We start from the raw sequence: 17,872 nt of genomic DNA on the forward strand, positions 1-17,872 counted from the left end.
TCAGAGTGGAGGGAGAGTGCTACTAACATCTAGTGGAGGCCAGACGTGCTGTTAAACATCTTATGATGCAAAGGACAGCCCACCTCTAAGCCACTCCCACCTCCAGTCCAGAATTATTCAACCAAAAAAGTCAATACCTCTGATTGAGAAACTGAGATAAACTATTGGCAAATAAACAGAAGTTCCTTCCTCTCCCTTTTATGTTGAGGCAAATATATTTCTTTAAGCATCTGAAGTATAGGGTTCCATATAGACTAACAGGCACTATTTGTGTTTCAGTAATCAGTCTCCTGTACTGTATGGTATAGAATGGTTGTCTTCACATTCTATTCTGTATCACTTTTAAATATCTTCTTTGCAAGTCTAATTATTGTGACTATGCTTTGGACAGATTTATTCCCATTATTGATTATTAAAGTCATGTAACAATTGGAGTCTAAAATAGAACTCATTCATAAGTTAAGGTCTACCTGAAATTTCTTTCAGTTTCTACTATAGAAACTTTAATTTTCATTAGAAAGCACTGATAAAAATATTTGCAAAAAAATTGGGGGAAAACATACAAAAAGACATGTGAAAAGTTAAACATATTAAAAATCACAGCTAATGTTTATTAAATAACTTCCATTTGTAAAGCATCATCTATAAGTACTTCATATGTGTGATCTCTGTTCATCCTAGCAACAGTTCTATGAAGAAAATTTTGTACTTTACTAGTTCTGTAGATGAGGAAATGGAGAGTAGTTGAGTAATTTCTCCTGGATCAATCTGTCAGTGGTGAAATCAGAATTTCTATCCAATCGCTTGACTCTAAAATCCATAGGTACCAGAGAAAGTACAATTTGTGTGCTGTTCTAACAGCCTGTGACAATGTGTGTGAACATAGCAGAGGGACTTTTCCTTTACCTTTCTGTGATCAGAAAACTTACATGGTCCTTACCCAAAAAACTATGTTAGTCCTTTGAATTATTGGAATATGCACACGTGTTTAAAAATATAGTAACATTTCATTTTAATGCTGATTTAATTTTACGAAAGCTTTTCTTTTTAAACTATATATTTATTGTACTTACAGAGGGTTCACATTTTAAGTTTAATAGCTATAAAAATATTAACTTTCATTAAAATATAACCCGTTGCCTAATTTGTTTTGAAATGCTAAGTAACCATTTTGTATTTTGTAGAACCTACTGTAGTACCAACCACTTCTGCGAGAATGGAATCACAAACCACAAGCGCTTCCATTAACAATTCAAATCCATCTACCTCTGAGCAGGCCTCTGACACTGCTGCAGCTGTCACTAGTAGCCAACCCTCCACAGTGTCAGAGACTTCAACTACTCTCACAAGCAATAGTATGACTGGTACTTCTGCAGGAGGTATGTTTAAAAAATAAAAAGGGGCGGGGAGGGACTCTCTGTTAGAAAAAGAATTGTTGTTATTAAGATTTTAGCTGTGTTAGCAAGGGTATATTCTTAGAATAAACATCATATGTTAACAAAGTGGTCTCTATTAGAATTAGATTATGACTTCATATTTGAGTTTCTGTGTGCTATGTTACTAGAGTATTATAGCTCAACTGAAAGAGATGGGGGAGAATTGAATGGCTGACACCAAGAATACAGTCAACAAAAGAAGAAAATGAATAGGACTTGATCAAAATTTAAAATTATTGTAAATTAAGGGTAATTATAAGAAAGTGAAAAGATAGCCAACAGAATGGGAGAAAATATTTGAAAATCATATATTTGATAAGTATCTGGTATCCAGAATATATAAAGAACTTGCACAGCTTAACAGTAAAAAGAAAAACAGCCCAGTTTTTAAATGGGCAAAGAATGTACGTAGCCATTTTCCCAAAGAAGAAGGTCATTCATATAAATGACCAAGAAGCACATGAAAACATTAGTTATTATTAGGGAAATGCAAATCAAAACCAGAATGAAATTCTACTTTACTCCTACCGGGATGCCTATAATTAAACAAAACAAAAACAAACAAGAAATCAGAGGATGACCGGTGTTAATAAGGATATTGAGAAATTAGAACCTTTATTAACATCTGGTAGGAGTGTAAAATGATAGGAGACACTCTGATGGTTCCTTTAAAAGTTAACTACGAGGTTACCATAAGACCCAAAAGTCAACTCCTAAATACATATCCAAAAGAATTGAAAATAGGAGTGGGAGTTTTAAGAAGCTTGATGATGTCCATTTCCCCAGTTTTATTGTTTATTCTTTTGGTGTCATGTCTAAGAAGCTATTGCTTAACCCAAGGTTGCAAAGATTTACTCTTATGTTTTAAGAGTTTTATAGTTGTAAAAAAGGGAAGAAATAAATGCAAGAAGGGCCCTCTGGGGAGTTAAGGGAATATGATGGTGCTGATTGTGTGCAGTAGGAGCTGATGGTCTTCTCACTAGTCCTAGAACAATTTCCTTCTTGCAGCAACATGTTTCCTCCTTCATCCCTAGGAGTTTGGGATTAAAATATATACACTTTGATATATAAAACAGATAACAAACAAGGACCCACTGTATAGCTCAGGGGAACTATACTCAATATCTTGTAATAATTTATAAGGGAAGAGAATGTAAAAAAAGAGGACGTGTGAAAGTGTTAGTCACTCAGTTGTGTCTGACTCTTTGTGACCTCATGACCATAGCCCACCAGGCTTTCTCTGTCCGTGGAATTCTCCAGGCATCTGAGCCACCAGGGAAGCCCACCCGCTCCACACCCCAGAAAAGAATATATATATATATGTAAATAACTGAGTCACTTAATACCTGAAACTGATCAATAAAAATTTTTTGAGAGAATTTTATAGTTTCAGCTTATAGATTATTTCTTAAGTTTCAGTTAGCAGTGCTATCTCTGATTCTTTCCTATCAGCTGTTTGACTAGATCTTAAACTAGTCTTTTTTCTCTCCTGAATGATGGCACAGAGATAGGAACTTGCTGTTTACTAACAGAGACATCATAGACTCTGTAGGTTGTAGATTGCCTCTATCACCAGTACTAATAGTAATCACCATTAATAATGAAACCACCGTATATTTTATATCAATTTTTTTTGCTTTTAATAATATGTTTAATTCTTATTATAAATTAACGTTGAGCAGATTGGAAAACTATGTCTGGTTTAGATCTCCTTCCCCTGGAAACTAAAGGTGAACCTTGAGGAAACAAGATTTCCTAGGGATATCTTTTAAATACTGCATTTTTTGAAAAAGAAAATGTAGGCAGAAGTGAAATGGGCTTTTATTTCATTTATGGACTGCACACTCTTTTCTGGTTGCATTCTGTACCTTGTGTTTAACTAGATGTTATGTGGAACAGTACCAACTTTATTTCAAGACAACTTTGAAACAGTCCCAACTTTATTTCAAGAAAACTTTATCTCAAAGCTTTTATTTATGTACTTATTTTTTTAACACACTTGTTTAGTTAGGATTCACATTTAATCTATTAAGTAGTAACATCATTGCGTGAGTGGACCCTCTCCATGATATTTATTCTATCTTTTTATGATGGCCCTTTTGATAGACTTAATCATGTTACATTTCTCTAGACTAGGAGAATCTTTTTCAAGGCCAAGTTGTTCCTCTGTATAAATCTGATAAAAGCACATACAGATAGACTGTATTAGGGGCATTCAGTTCTGCTGGCTTCATTTCCTTCCAGGACTGTAGAATATCATTCACCTATTTTCTTCATATCCTGTCTTTACTTTGCACCTTCTTGCATATGTCCAACCTTGAATCACTTGAGCTGTCTAGCTTCTCTCTTATTCAGGTTTCTAAATGGGGCTGATAGAAATCATAGAACCATGCAGATCAGTGCCTCCTGAATTTATGGATTCAAATCTTGGGGCTGTTGGTAATAAGTTGTGATAGTATGATACCTCAATTAGTTCCCTTCCCTTTCCTTCCCCTCAGTGTCTATTCCAAAATTGTCTTATTTTCTTTAAGATTCTCATTTCTGGGGGTGGAAGGAGGATTAAAAAAATAAATGAAGGTTCTCATGCATGAATACTTGTAACTTCCAACCCCTTTAATAAAAACTTTTGTATGTTTATACCTGTGGATATCTCCTAACTGCTGGTCTCTTAACTCCCTTCCTGTAGCTTCCAGTTTCTTTATCTATGCTCTTCATGCTATTCTTTTTTGTGTCCTTGACCTTGTTTTAATCTTGCCTGTGTGTTCAGCATCTGTGCTGGTTTCATTCCTTTCATACATGTACATGTGCATTTGTGTTAAGTCTGTGTACACCTAAGGGATCTTCTTCACCTTAAACTCCCTCATTTAACTTTGACTCCTTTTAAAACAAACATGATGTTTAAAACCTGGCAGTAAATTTTCTTCTCATCTTCTTTTCTCCTAGAACTCTATTCTCATCCCTTTTTTTCACTGATCCATCTCATAAGTGTAGGTGTTTTCACCTGCCACCAGTAGTCAATGACTCACCATTTTGTGCTTCCAGAGTGCTCTCCTTGTTTTAAACTTTCATATCCAGCTTCCCCTCCTCTGGGCCATTCTGCAATCACCTCAAACTCAGCATGCCTCCAGTCAGCTTATCATCTGTATGATTTCTCAATGTGTTCCTAGCGTATGCGTACATATCTTGTGTATTCATTTATTCAGCAAACTATTTATTGATTGCATGCTATGTATCAGGCGCTGTTCTAGACACTGGGAACACAACATAAAAAGAGCTAACAATTGTAGAGGATAATAATAGCTAACACCTGTTGAACTCATAATATTGGTTAATTATTTATAGTAGCTCTGACTTTTGTAATAACCAGGGAAGCCCCATGAGACAGATTCTATGATTATTCTCATTTTGCAGGTGAAGTAACTTATCTAAGGTTTTATGACAGTAGAGCCAGAATTCAGACCTACAAAGTCTAGCTTGAATCCTGTATTCTTCTTTATGCCAGGATATCTCAACCTTGGTACTCTTGTCTTTGGGCTGGACAGTTCCTGTAGGGGCGGGCAGGCTTTCCTGTGCATGGTAGGATATTTAGCATCCTTCTTGGCTTCCACCCACTGAATAACCATTAGTGCCCCCTGCCCTCCAGTTGTGAGAGCCAAAAGTATCCCCAGTTGTTGCTGGATACTCTTTGGGGGACAGTGTTGTTCTATACTGTACTGGAACCCAGTGCTTCTGTGACAATACTGGTTGATTTCTTTTTAAATTTTCTCTGTGCTTGATGATGAGCTCCTTGAGGACCAAAGATCAAGTCTTCCTTTTTTTAGCACTAAGCTGCTCCCATGCAGGCATGCCTCTTTTCCCTTGCGAGGTTAGCTTAAATTTAGCAAGTGCTTATTGATCTGCCTATGTTGTAGTTTGTTTCTAGTTGCTAGAGATAAAACAACAAAAGCAGACAATACCCCTAAATTATTTTAATGATCAAGACTTTCCTTTTTACTGTTGTATTTTCCAGTATCTTCATAGATCCTTAACCATGTTATTATTATATGTAAGACTTGCCAAATAAATGAATAAATGCATGAGTACATCTCAGTATTCTTTCTTGAATTACAGTAAAAAATACTTTAACCAGCTTGATGTCACTGTGATGTGGAGTTAATTTCTCTGATGTAGATTTGTGATGATCTATTTTTAGTGGACACTCAGTAGGCTAATTTTAATTTTTAAAAAGGGCAGGGTTTATTTACTTAATCAGATATCTTTGTATTTCACTCTGCTCTGGCAATTTTCTTTGGTTATTAACTCTTGAACAACAGGAGATTCAGTTGTCTTTACTTTGGATTTCTACCTTGTTTGAGCAACAAATAGCTTCTGGACTGTAGGAAAACAGATATTAATTTAATTGGAAGTCAAAACTGTACCCTAAGAAGTAGAGCTATAAGGTCAGTCCTCTTTTGAAGGGCATACTGTTAATCATTTAACCCCTGAAATATATATTCAGCCTTAAGGATATTATAGTACTCTCTCACTCTGACCTTTGTTTTTGGAATAATTGAAGACCAAGAGGGCAAGTCATTTTTAAACAGATAAATGTTGTATCTATCACTTTGGTCATGCAGTCCCTAGGTCTCTTGCTCTGGTTACAGACTCATCTCCTGAGTCTTTAGAGTTTTTCGATTTGTAAAATTAATGTGTCACAGTTGGAAGGAACCATGAAGGTCATTTAGTCCATCCACTGAATGGATTTAGTGTCCTAAAGGTATTTTATTTTATTTTCTGAAGTAACACATAATAAATGACATTTACTTGTGTACCATTTTGACATGGAGACGGAGATATAACCCCAGAAATGTTGTAGGAAGTGAAGATCGGATAATAATGATATTGCTATAAATATTACAGCCTATAGAAAATAGCTACTTTTGATTCAGCATAACTAAGATAGCTGTTGATCATAGTCAGTTTCTAGTATGCCAGTTGTGATTCTGTCCAGGTTACTCAAGAAATTTGAAATGCAAATGAATGAAAGGGATGCAGTTATCGAACTGACTTTGAATCTGCTATCATTTATGTTTTAAAAGTGAACAACTTGTTTTCTTTTTATCTTTTTTGTTTTTCTTACAAATTACTTGTGATATTTAACCTCTCAACTTGCGATAACAAGGTAGTATTAATTCCAGGAGGCTACTGGAGATTAGTGTAATTCTTTTCTATATGAGTTTACAGACTCCTGAATTCTGGTTCTCAGGTTAAGAACCCATACAAAAGGGCTTAGGAAATTAGCCCAAATAGGCCAGAATAGGAACTTGAGGGGGGGAAAAAAAACAATATTCAGAGATTTAGAATAGAGATACTGCCTAACAGGGTTTAGGAAGAGTTTAGGTTTGCCCAGAAGAGACTCAGCAACAGCAGAATAAGACATGTATAGGAGGGCAGACCCTGGAGAATTACAGGAAGGTGTCATCAGTCAGAGCCACCCAGATTCGTTTATGTGAGTCTGTAAATTCCCTTCATTGTTTTAGCCAGTTTTGGTTAGATTTTTTGTATTGTTTATAAATAACTATAAGATTCCTAATTGGTACATTGACCCAGAAGAGAATAGGTTTGTATTGTGAGCCAAATAGGAGTAGGGTATCCCTGGTATTGGTTATTCTAGAAATATGACTGGAACACAGGTGTACTCTAGAATCCTAAGAATTCTGAGGAGATGCCTCATGATTCATGTGAGGGAAAGGAAGGACAAGGCTTTGGGTTTTCTATTCCTCTAATGTTTATTTTTTAAGTAAAATATGTATCTCCATTTTTATCTTTTCTTAATTTGCACATACGTAGTTTGAGGGAAGGGTGCTTTTTCTTAGAGGAGTTTGAAACACTAGGATAAACCTTCTGGGGACACATTTGCTTTTCTTCTGGCCTGGAAGAATGTACCTTCAAAGTAACTCTGGGCATGCAACAGAGCATAATTAGGACTCAGATGTTTTATACCTAGAAGATTATTATCTTTTCTAAGAACAACCATGCAGGATAGTTACTGCTACATTTAATAGATGAGAAAGAGATTAAATAACTTTCTTAAGGTCGCATTACTCAGATTAGACAGGCTCAGGATTAGAATTTAAGCCCATCTGACTTCATGCTTTTATCCCACTATTCAACTTTGATTCACAAAATTATTACAGGAGACTTTTAATTTTCAACCAGGTAGAATCTTATCATTTCTTTTGTTCTACTGGGTTTGAGGTTAGAGACCAGAGAAAGGGAAAAAATTGGAAGTTAGTAAGACTTAGCCAGATATGCTCTGAGTTGGATGGTTATATCTTTTAGAAGTTAAGATTTTAAGAAGTGACATAGTAGTCTTCATTATATAGGAATGATTTATAGTATTAAGAGTATTTGTTGTATATAATGGAAGGACTCCCATGATACTTTGGAGTTTTTAAAATGCAACTTAAAACTAATAATTTATTTTTAAAAACTAATAATTTATCATGACCTAGGAAAAGGTGATTTATTGCCATATTTAAATGTCTTGGTAAATACAAGCCTCTTGAAGCTTGGAAGAAAATTCCAGTGAAGACCACTGCCTAAAATTATAGGATATACATGTTAAGAATGTGATTATATCACATTATTATTTACAGATACTTGAATTCACTAATCACTTATTATTCACCTGTTTTTACACATTTATACACAAGGTTGCTCAGTTGGTAAAGAATCTGCCTGCAATGTAGGAGACCCGAATTGGTCCATGGGTCAGGAAGATCCCCTGGAGAAGGGAATGGCTACCTTACTCCATCCAGTATTCTTGCCTGGAGAATCCCATGGACAGAGAAGCCTGGTGGACTACAGTCCATGGAGTTGTGAAGAGTCAGACATGACTGAGCAGATAAGCACACACACGTATTTTTTACACAGTGATACTTGATCATTTAATTGATCTGTGCATTTTTTCATTTCAAGATGACTCGAGGAGAACTGCATCTAATGCTGTAACAGAAACTGGCCCTCCTGCAATGCCTAGGTTACCGTCCTGCTGTCCCCAGCACTCACCCTGTGGAGGGTCATCGCAGAATCACCATGCATTAGGACATCCACACACAAGTTGCTTTCAGCAGCATGGCCACCATTTTCAGCATCATCACCACCATCATCATACTCCCCACCCAGCTGTCCCAGTTTCTCCTTCCTTTAGTGATCCTACTTGTCCTGTGGAAAGACCTCCACAAGTACAACCACCTTGTGGAGCAAATAGTACGTCTAGTACCAGCTACCATGACCAGGTATGTGGAATTTGATGAGTTCTTCTTAATTTTTTAAAATTGCAGTTCCTGCCGGAGAAAAAAAATCTAGTGATAAAGTTTATATACCAAATAAGTCATTCTTTTTGCCCCTGTAAGAGTGGCGTAATTTAATGATCTGTGATTTTTTTAAATTAAATATTTAGGATTTTCTTATTTTTTAAATGATTGCAACCAATTGAGGAGACCAGGGATGTGGATAGTTGAATACTATTTTTTATTCTGGAATGTTTTTCAGTGTTTTTACTTAAATATAAGTGGATTTAATGTTTAGGATTTCATTTCAAAGGTGTTGAAACTGTAGTGTCAGCCTCATTCATGAGAAATTGGGGAATTCTCCCAGTTTTTTCCTCCTCTACCTCCTCTTCTGGAGCCTCCTGGTAATCTCCACTCATCTAGAAATAAACAGACTTCTCAGCTGCAAAACCATACAGGGAGGAACCTCTTGTTTCTCAGGAGCAGATTAGGTTTTTAGTTTCTGGGAAATTGAAATATCAGCAGAAAAAATTATCAGTAATTTTTTTTGCTAATTAAGTAAATTGGTTGATATTATTAGTGAGTACTTAAAATGTCAATAATGTTAAATTCGTATTGGTGATCACATGGAGTAACTAAAGTGAGGTATTATGTGCTATTTTAATTTTTGCTGTGTTGTTTCTGTATATAATTGTGATGTAAACCTGGGTGGTGCATACTTTAAAAAACAAAATGGGTAATATAAAATGGTAAGTGACACATGTGTTTAAAAAAATGGGCTAGAAAAAGTTAAAGTGAAATTCAGAGTAACTGCTCCACTGTACCCTCTCCTCTTTCCTCAAGTACTTTACTTGCTTCGTCTTTTAAATTTTTGATGATTATCTCTTCTGGTTCTGACAAATTAAAATTAAGAAAGTGAAGTGTTCCCTTAAGAAGAAACTAGCTGCTGATATTAAAAAAAATGGAAAGGGTTTAGTAGGAAATGTGATTAAAGAGATCTTAGGTGATGTTTTGGCTCTGGTAACAGCAGTTTTAAGTACTAACATCTGTTGGTTGACTACACCTGTTCTACCTTTTGGGCCTAAAAAAGCACCTGAGTGACTTAATTATAGGTAGAATCTCTTTTTTTGTTTTATGTCAAATATAGGTGTAACCTACTGATCTGTTTCTCTCTCAAGTGTTAGTTGCTCAGTTGTGTCCGACTTTTTGTGACCCTGTGGACTGTAGCCTGCCATGCTCCTCTGCCCACAGAATTTTCCAGGCAAGAATACCAGAGTGGGTTGCCATTTCCTTCTCCAGGAGATCTTCTCTAACATCTATCTCTAAGTAGAAGTATTTGGACTATACACAAACCTTGAGGAAAATCAGCAGGATCAGGCATTCAATAGTGATAATGGATATGACGCTAAAGAGTGAGGTTTTGGAGATATGAACAGTTTGAGATTCATGTAGCTCTTTGTAGGACTCTGAAATTAACCACATGTACATGAGATAGCCTCATATAGTCTACATTTGAGACCTGTGTGGACATAGTAGGAAGCTGAGGAGAAGGAAATTGATCTTAGAATTTATAATTGTGTGGTGTCTCATGATTGTCAAACTGTAGATAGGCAGAGAAAGATTGGGGAGGATTAGTCTTAACAACAGAGAAGTTTTAGTAGTCACTTAACTCTATCATACTACTCCTTTGGGTGTAGCTTTCTCTTTCGATAGAATAGTTTAATTAGTGTTATGCATTATTTATGATGTAAAGGGCTTCTCTGATAGCCTAAGTTGGTAAAGAATCTGCCTGCAACGCTGGAGACCCTGGTTTGATTCCTGGGTTGGGCACATCTGCGGGACAAGGGATAGCCTACCCACTCCAGCATTCTTGGCCTTCCCTTCAGGAAGATCCCCTGGAGAAAGAAATGGCAACCTACCCCAGTATTCTTGCTTGGGAAATCCAATTGACAGAGGAGCCTGGTGGGCCACAGTCCATGGGGTCGCAAGGACTTAGTGACTGAACAACAAAAAAGTAATATTTGCTATTTCTGTACCATCTTGCTTAACCGCTCTTTTCCTTCTAGAAGAATTGAGTGAACTCTCAGAATTGTGAAGAAGAGGGTTCTCTCTGTTGGTTTTTTCCCTCTTTTTATTCTCTCCTGTTAACTTTACCCTCGGTTGCTTCTACGAGGACCTTCACCCTACTCTACTCACACTTTGAGAGTTTTCTTAATCACTGACTGGAGAAGAAGATAGAAAATTTGCTCACCTTGCTAGTATGTTAATATTCCAGTCCATTTGCCAAATTTTAACCTAAATAGGAAATACACAAAGGATTTGAATCATCAGTAATAATTCACAATCTTAAAATATTGTTCTTAAACCTTATTCAAATTAGAAGCTGATATTTGCCAACTCAGAAGAAAGACGTCAGACATGTACTTAATTGATTGTAGACACGTAATATACAAGAGGAAAGTAGTTCTATTGTCCTTCCCTCATTCTGTACCGTCTTCCTCCTTCCCTTTTAATATCCAGAGTTTCTTATGTTTCTATTATCCTCTGAACAGGGTGGCCATTGAAACCACAAAGACCACTCTGTCTCTAAAAATAATAATAATAAAATAAATTTTTAAAATATACTAAGACCGCTATGGTTCCTCACTGGACTGAGTGACCTGGGCCTCTAATAAATGCATTACCCTAGCTTTCCTCACCTCTAGCCCCTCAGCTTTCAATAGTGAACAATCCCTACATATGACTCTGTATATAACATCTTCATTTTCTTTAATCATATTTTAAAAATTGCAGCTGTACTGAACACTAAGCAAAGGCTTATGCTTAAAATACTTAAGACTATAAAGAAGCAATTCTGTTTCTGTTATCTGCTCTAGAGTAGAAGGTAAAGTGTTTTCCTTAGGACTTTTCAAAGTGCTGTAGTAGGGATGGAATTTAGACTCTTTGATTTTTCAACTTGGTAAATGATCCTTCCCTAAAATTACCTTACTAATAAAAGTAATCATGGCTTAATTTTTTTTTAAGTGAAAAAGATTGTGAGGCAAAGCTAACTAATGGTTTTAGCTTGAATAATCTTAGACCCTTTGTTATCTTGGATGTTTTCACTATTTGAGTTTTATTTGAATCCTTGCTATGTACAGTTTAAAAATGAGACAGATTTTTACCTGAAACCTTAAATGTTTTCAGTGGCATGATTATATGTTTTCTGAAGGAGTCCTAAATTACCAGTGAAGAGTTTGGTGTAAAGGAGGATATCAAAGTATGATTTAAAAGTTTTTCTCTTAAGACCTAGTATATAGAAGATAAATAGATCTTAAAATAATACATTAACTTTTGTTCAAGCACTATCACATGCTTGGTTATTTAAAATTGATTATAGTTTTTAAGTGGATAAGCACTATAATTTTTACAATCCAAGATACACATAGTATATTTTGATGCTCAGTAGGTCTTCACACTCAAAATTTTACCAGTTTCAAATTTATTGATTCTACTTTTCTAGATTACGTTGAGTACTTTTACAGTATACCATAAACAATGTTTTGACCAAATTTTAGAAAGATAAAACATAGTTCCTCTTTATACAGCAGGCATTGCCAGTAGACCTGAGCAGCAGTGGTATCAGAAGTCATGGAAGTGCTGGTTTTCATGGAGCATCTGCATTTGACCCCTGCTGTCCTGTTTCTTCTTCCCGAGCTGCAATCTTTGGCCATCAGGCTGCTGCTGCCGCTGCCCCGAGTCAGCCATTATCAATAGATGGTTATGGATCAAGCATGGTTGCCCAGCCCCAGCCCCAGCCCCCTCCACAAGCCTCACTGTCATCTTGTCGACATTATATGCCACCTCCTTGTAAGTATAAATTTAATAGGCAAAGAACTTAGAGGCACATAAATGAAGCATTGTACTCTCCTCCATTTAATAACCTTTCAGTAATTCTAATTTAAAAATTTCTAGTATTTCCTTGACCAAAAAGTGGAGTGTATTTTTCCCATTTCATCCTTCCTTCACCTCATATACCTAAAGCGGTCTTCTTAAGCAAAAACGGCAGATGTTGTTTTAAAAGGTCTGGGAAAATAATAAAAAGTGTCATATTTGTTTGATATACATTTTAACATTTATGTTTTAATATCTGTCTATTAGAAGTACATTGAATGGCACTTTAGATTCCTATAAAAGGAAATTTTAAGGAATTTATATCTATCCTTTAGTATTAAAAAGAAATTGGAAGGTTTAGTAGTTGTTTCTATGCATAGGAAAGTAAACTTTTAAGAATTCTGAAACTTAACTGAGATACAGGAGAAAATTCCTTGACAGAAAGTCAGGTGTAGAAAGGTTATCTGTCCTCTTTTCATGCAAGCAATTAAAATAGAATCAGATATAACTTTTCTAAGAAATTGAAATCTATAAGATACAAGAAATGAGAAATAACCTTAGGCTGTGTATTTATTGCTTTGTTAAATCATAGGCTAATAATCAGATGGAAACTCATTAAATATTTTGATTTTTTAAAAAAGCACTGAAAATTCATGCCAGGAGTAAAGCAAAACATTGGCAAGGAAATTTGCTTTTGTCCCCTGATTACATACGAGGGCTAATGTTCAGTTATTTATCTTCTTACAATTCCAGTCCTATAATTTCAAAAATCTGTGTCCTGCATATACAGCTAGAGTCAACCCAGAATTTGTACAGTGAAATCTGGTGATACATCATTTATCTTTTCAAGAGTGCAAGTTTTTGCAAAGCATTAACCAGCAGACGAATTCCGTGTGTGAATGCTGGAAGGATGTGCAGGCTGTTCTGTAATAGTTGTTGATATTCATCTTTCATTTATCATCTTTTATTGGAAATTCAAAATGTGTGGTTTTCTCCCCCTCCTCTTTAAAAATAATATACTGAAGCAGTTTATAAGTGTATCCTTTGCTTTTTTATGTAATCTAAAAAATTAATGTTTTCTTTTTATCATAAAAGTAACTTGTATACACCTTAAGAAATTCAAATCACAGAATAATATAAAATAAGAAGTTAAAAGTCCTTCTCCATTCTTCCCACTAATCCCAATACCTCAGTGGTAGCAACTGTTTTATAGTTCATTATAAACCCTTTCAGAAATTTTCTTTCTCTGCACATGTTATTATGACACATCTCTTATTATGACATATCTCTCCTTTTTTTAAAAAAAAATGGGATCATATCAAACATAGTATTTCCCTCTTTTTCATTTTTTATTTTTAAAAAATTTAACAATATGTTTCAGATTTTTGTAAAATATAAAATTCTAGCTCATTGTTTTTGATATCCTCATAATATTCCATTGTATATTGAATTATTCCTCAGTTGATGAACATTTAAATTATTTGTAGTTTTCTACTAGTCTGTAGGGCAACTTCTAGGATTGATATTGCTGGGTTAAAGTGACATGCTAAACTTTTAAGAAACAATATCAAGAACAATTTTGTTTGTCTGTTTATTTTTACTGGCAAGAACACATAATACAGAGAAGAAGGGAAATGGTCTGTGGGAATGCAGTATATATCACCTTTATACAGTGATTAGTAATTATTTTGTTTAGATAAACAGTGCATTATAATGATGGCTGACGTTTTCACCACACACAAAAATTGGCAACTATGTGAGGTGATGTATATGTTAATTAAACTGATTGTGGTGGTCATTTCATGTGGTATAATGTGTCAAATTATCATATTATACACTTTAGATATATTGATTTAATTGTTAATTATACCTCAGTATACCTCAGTAAAGTTGAAAAATGATTAATGAAGGGTTAAATAAATCGATTCGTTCCAAAGCAAAACTTTAGCATTTTGTGATATTTTGGAATATTATTTCTTGTATAATTATTTATAGAGTTAGAGAACCTTGCTGTGAAACTGGGCAAAATGCTCTAAATTTGAGGAAGAATAGTTAACAGTTAGAGAACTTAGTGACTTCTTTTTTGATGACTAAGAAGTACTGAGCTTTGTGACTTCTTAGAGTAAAACACTGATTTGAAAATACAACTTTTAGAAAATTAGTTTAAAAATATGTCTCACAACTTAAATTGAGCTCAGTGAAAGTTTCCTTTAAATATATCTAACACGTTTTCCTTTGAAGTATGGTTGAATGAGTCTGTGGTTATCTAACTTTCACCCCTGCTGTATGAATCAAAGCAATTAAAAATTGAAGGTAATCTTTCTGTAATGAAATTAGAGAAATGCTATGGCTCCATACCAGGCTACCAAGAAAATCTTACAAATAAAATGAAATTAGGGCTGAAATCCATGGAGGAGACAAACTTACTTTTAGACCTCAAACTGATGCTTATTTAAGAGTAAGAGAGAAAAGTATTCCTTTAAGGGACCTTTCAACAGTCATTTTGCAACATAAAGATTCAGATTGAAGAAATGGGTGAAACCATCTTGATAAAGGCTGATTTTCATGGCAAGTTGCTAGCAAATATGCTCTCTACTTAATATATAGCACAGGAAAAATAGCATGGGGCAGGGAGAGAAGTGCAGTGGTGAAAATACATGTTTACAGGCGTGCCTAGGACTTGCAAGTTCCTTTCCTCTCTATACTGCTATATAACCATTAATGATGAAAGAAAACATGATTTATGCGTTTATAAATATATAATTTATACATTTGATTTTACAAAAGCAAAACACTTATGGCAAAGTAAAATTGCCAAGAGACAATTTGGAAAAATGTTTATACTATGACAATGTTTATACTATACTTTTTCTTATGACAAAGCTCCCATGTATACAAGGAATACTTATAAATCAATAAGAAAAAGGTGAATTATAAGCTAAGAATGTGAATAGATAATTCTGGGAAGAAATATAATTGATTAATGAATACAAAATTTTTTTCTGGTTAGCGTGTAAAAAATGTGACGGTGTAATTAGTCAGGAACTCTCGTGTACTGTTGATGGTAATTAATTATGGTAAACTTTTGGGAAAGGTGTTTTGTCAACTAGTATCTGAATTTAGATCAAATGGCCAACATCCGTTGGATCCTAGAAAAAGCAAGGGAATCCCAGAAAAACATTTACTTCTGCTTCATTGACTACACTGGTGGATCACAACAAACTGTGAAAAGCTCTTAAAGAGATGGGAATACCAGAGCACCTTACCTGCCACCTGAGAAACCTGTATGTGGGCCGAGAAGCAACAGTTAGGACCTTACAAGGAACAACTGACTGGTTCAAACTGGGAAAGAAATACGTCAAAGCTGTATATTATCACCCTGCTTATTTAACTTATATGCAGAGTACATCATGCAAAATGCTGGGCTGGATGAAGCACAAGCTGGAATCAAGATTGCTGAGAGAAATAACCTCAATAACCTCAGATGTGCAGGTGATACCACCCTAATGGTAGAAAGCAAAGAGGAACTAAAGAGCCCCTTGATGAAGGTGAAAGAGGAGAGTGAAAAAGCTGGCTTGAAACTCAGCATTCAGAAAACTAAGGTCATGGTATCTAGTCACATCACTTCATGGAAATAGATGGGGGAAGAAATGGAAACAGTGACAGACTTTATTTATTTCCTTGGGCTCCAAAATTGCTGTGGATGGTGACTGCAGCCACGGAATTAAAAGCATTTGCTCCTTGTAGTAATAGCTATGACAAACCTAGACACTGTATTAAAAAGCAGAGACATCACTTTGCCAACAAAGGTCCATATAATCAAAGCTATGGTTTTTCCAGTAGTCATGTAGGGATATGAGAGTTGAACCATAAAGAAGGTTGAGCACCAAAGAATTGATGCTTTTGAACTGTGATGTTGGAGAAGACTCTGACAGCCCCTTGGACAGCAAGGATATCAAACCAGTCAATCCTAAAGGAAATCAACTCTGAATATCATTGGAAGAACTGATGCTGAAGCTAAAGCTCCAATATTTTGGCCACCTGATGTGAAGAGCCAATCTTTCCCTGATCCTGGGAAAGATTGAGGGCAAGAGAAGGGTGCAACAGAGGATGAAATGGTTGAATGGCATCATTGACTCAGTGGACATGAGTTTCAGCAAACTCTGAGAGATAGTGAAGGAGAAGCAAGCCTGGCGTGCTGCAGTCCATGGAATAACAGAGTCGAACATGATCAACAACAGTAATCTGAATTTAAATTATTCTTTCAGACTCAGAACTGCTTACAGGAATTTATGCTATAGAAACTTTCTGTGAGTGGTGTGTATGAATGTGTGCCTTTGTGTTCAGACACTCGTGTACATGGGCATGTATGAAAGAGAGCACAAGAGGAATTATACACAGAGATGTTTATTGCAGCTTTGGTCTGCTTCCAGTTTTTATCAATGGCGATTTCTTCAATAAATTTTGGTGCCTTCTTGTAATGATGAGAAGGAAATGGCACCCCACTCCAGTGTTCTTGCCTGGAGAATCCCAGGGACGGGGGAGCCTGGTGGGCTGCTGTCTATGGGGTCGCACAGAGTCGGACACGACTGAAGTGACTTAGCTTAGCTTGTAATGAAATGCTGTGAATGAAGTAAAGCTATATATATTGACTTGAGAAGATACCTATGATTACTCAAAGAAGAAAGCAGGTTGCCAAACAAGACTAAGCAGACTCAAGCATTGATAAAGTATTTATAAATAGAATACACTAATATGTTTGTAAAGTATAACATGAATGTGTTATGGCAATATATGTTTAAGGTTGTGGTGCTTGTGCTTTTCTTACAGATGCTTCTTTGACAAGACCACTTCATCATCAAACCTCTGCCTGCCCCCACTCTCATGGAAACCCTCCTCCTCAGACTCAGCCTCCACCTCAAGTGGATTATGTTATTCCTCATCCTGTTCATGCTTTCCATTCTCAAATATCGTCTCATGCAACATCTCACCCCGTGGCACCACCACCTCCAACTCATTTAGCCAGTACAGCTGCACCAATCCCTCAGCATCTTCCTCCCACACACCAGCCAATTTCACACCATATTCCAGCCACAGCACCTCCAGCACAAAGACTGCACCCTCATGAAATGATGCAGAGGATGGAAGTTCAAAGAAGGAGAATGATGCAGCACCCAACGTATGTTCTACATTTTTAGAAAGATAATCACCCTTTATTCTTTGCCTTCTATTTCCATTGGCTTTTAAAACTGTGAAGTCTTCAGAAGTGATATAGCTATACTTAATCCT

General features: G+C 35.7%; 1 protein-coding gene across 8 annotated transcripts in view; it reads left to right on the top strand.

The window, feature by feature from the left end:
- Nucleotides 1-17,872, top strand: part of RNF111 (ring finger protein 111) — an 84,653-nt gene that overhangs the window by 52,823 nt on the left and 13,958 nt on the right. For 6 of the 8 annotated variants that reach the window (XM_018054278.1, XM_018054280.1, XM_018054282.1 and 3 more), the window contains exons 5-8: nt 1,185-1,379; nt 8,397-8,716; nt 12,298-12,559; nt 17,414-17,762. In XM_018054278.1, the coding sequence (XP_017909767.1) occupies nt 1,185-1,379; nt 8,397-8,716; nt 12,298-12,559; nt 17,414-17,762 (1,126 nt within the window). The remainder of the gene's footprint in view (nt 1-1,184; nt 1,380-8,396; nt 8,717-12,297; nt 12,560-17,413; nt 17,763-17,872) is intronic. The other 2 variants (XM_018054283.1, XM_018054279.1) reach the window with 1 other exon arrangement.

This window comes from Capra hircus, chromosome 10 (assembly GCF_001704415.2).
Source record: "Capra hircus breed San Clemente chromosome 10, ASM170441v1, whole genome shotgun sequence".
Lineage (NCBI taxonomy): Eukaryota > Metazoa > Chordata > Mammalia > Artiodactyla > Bovidae > Capra > Capra hircus.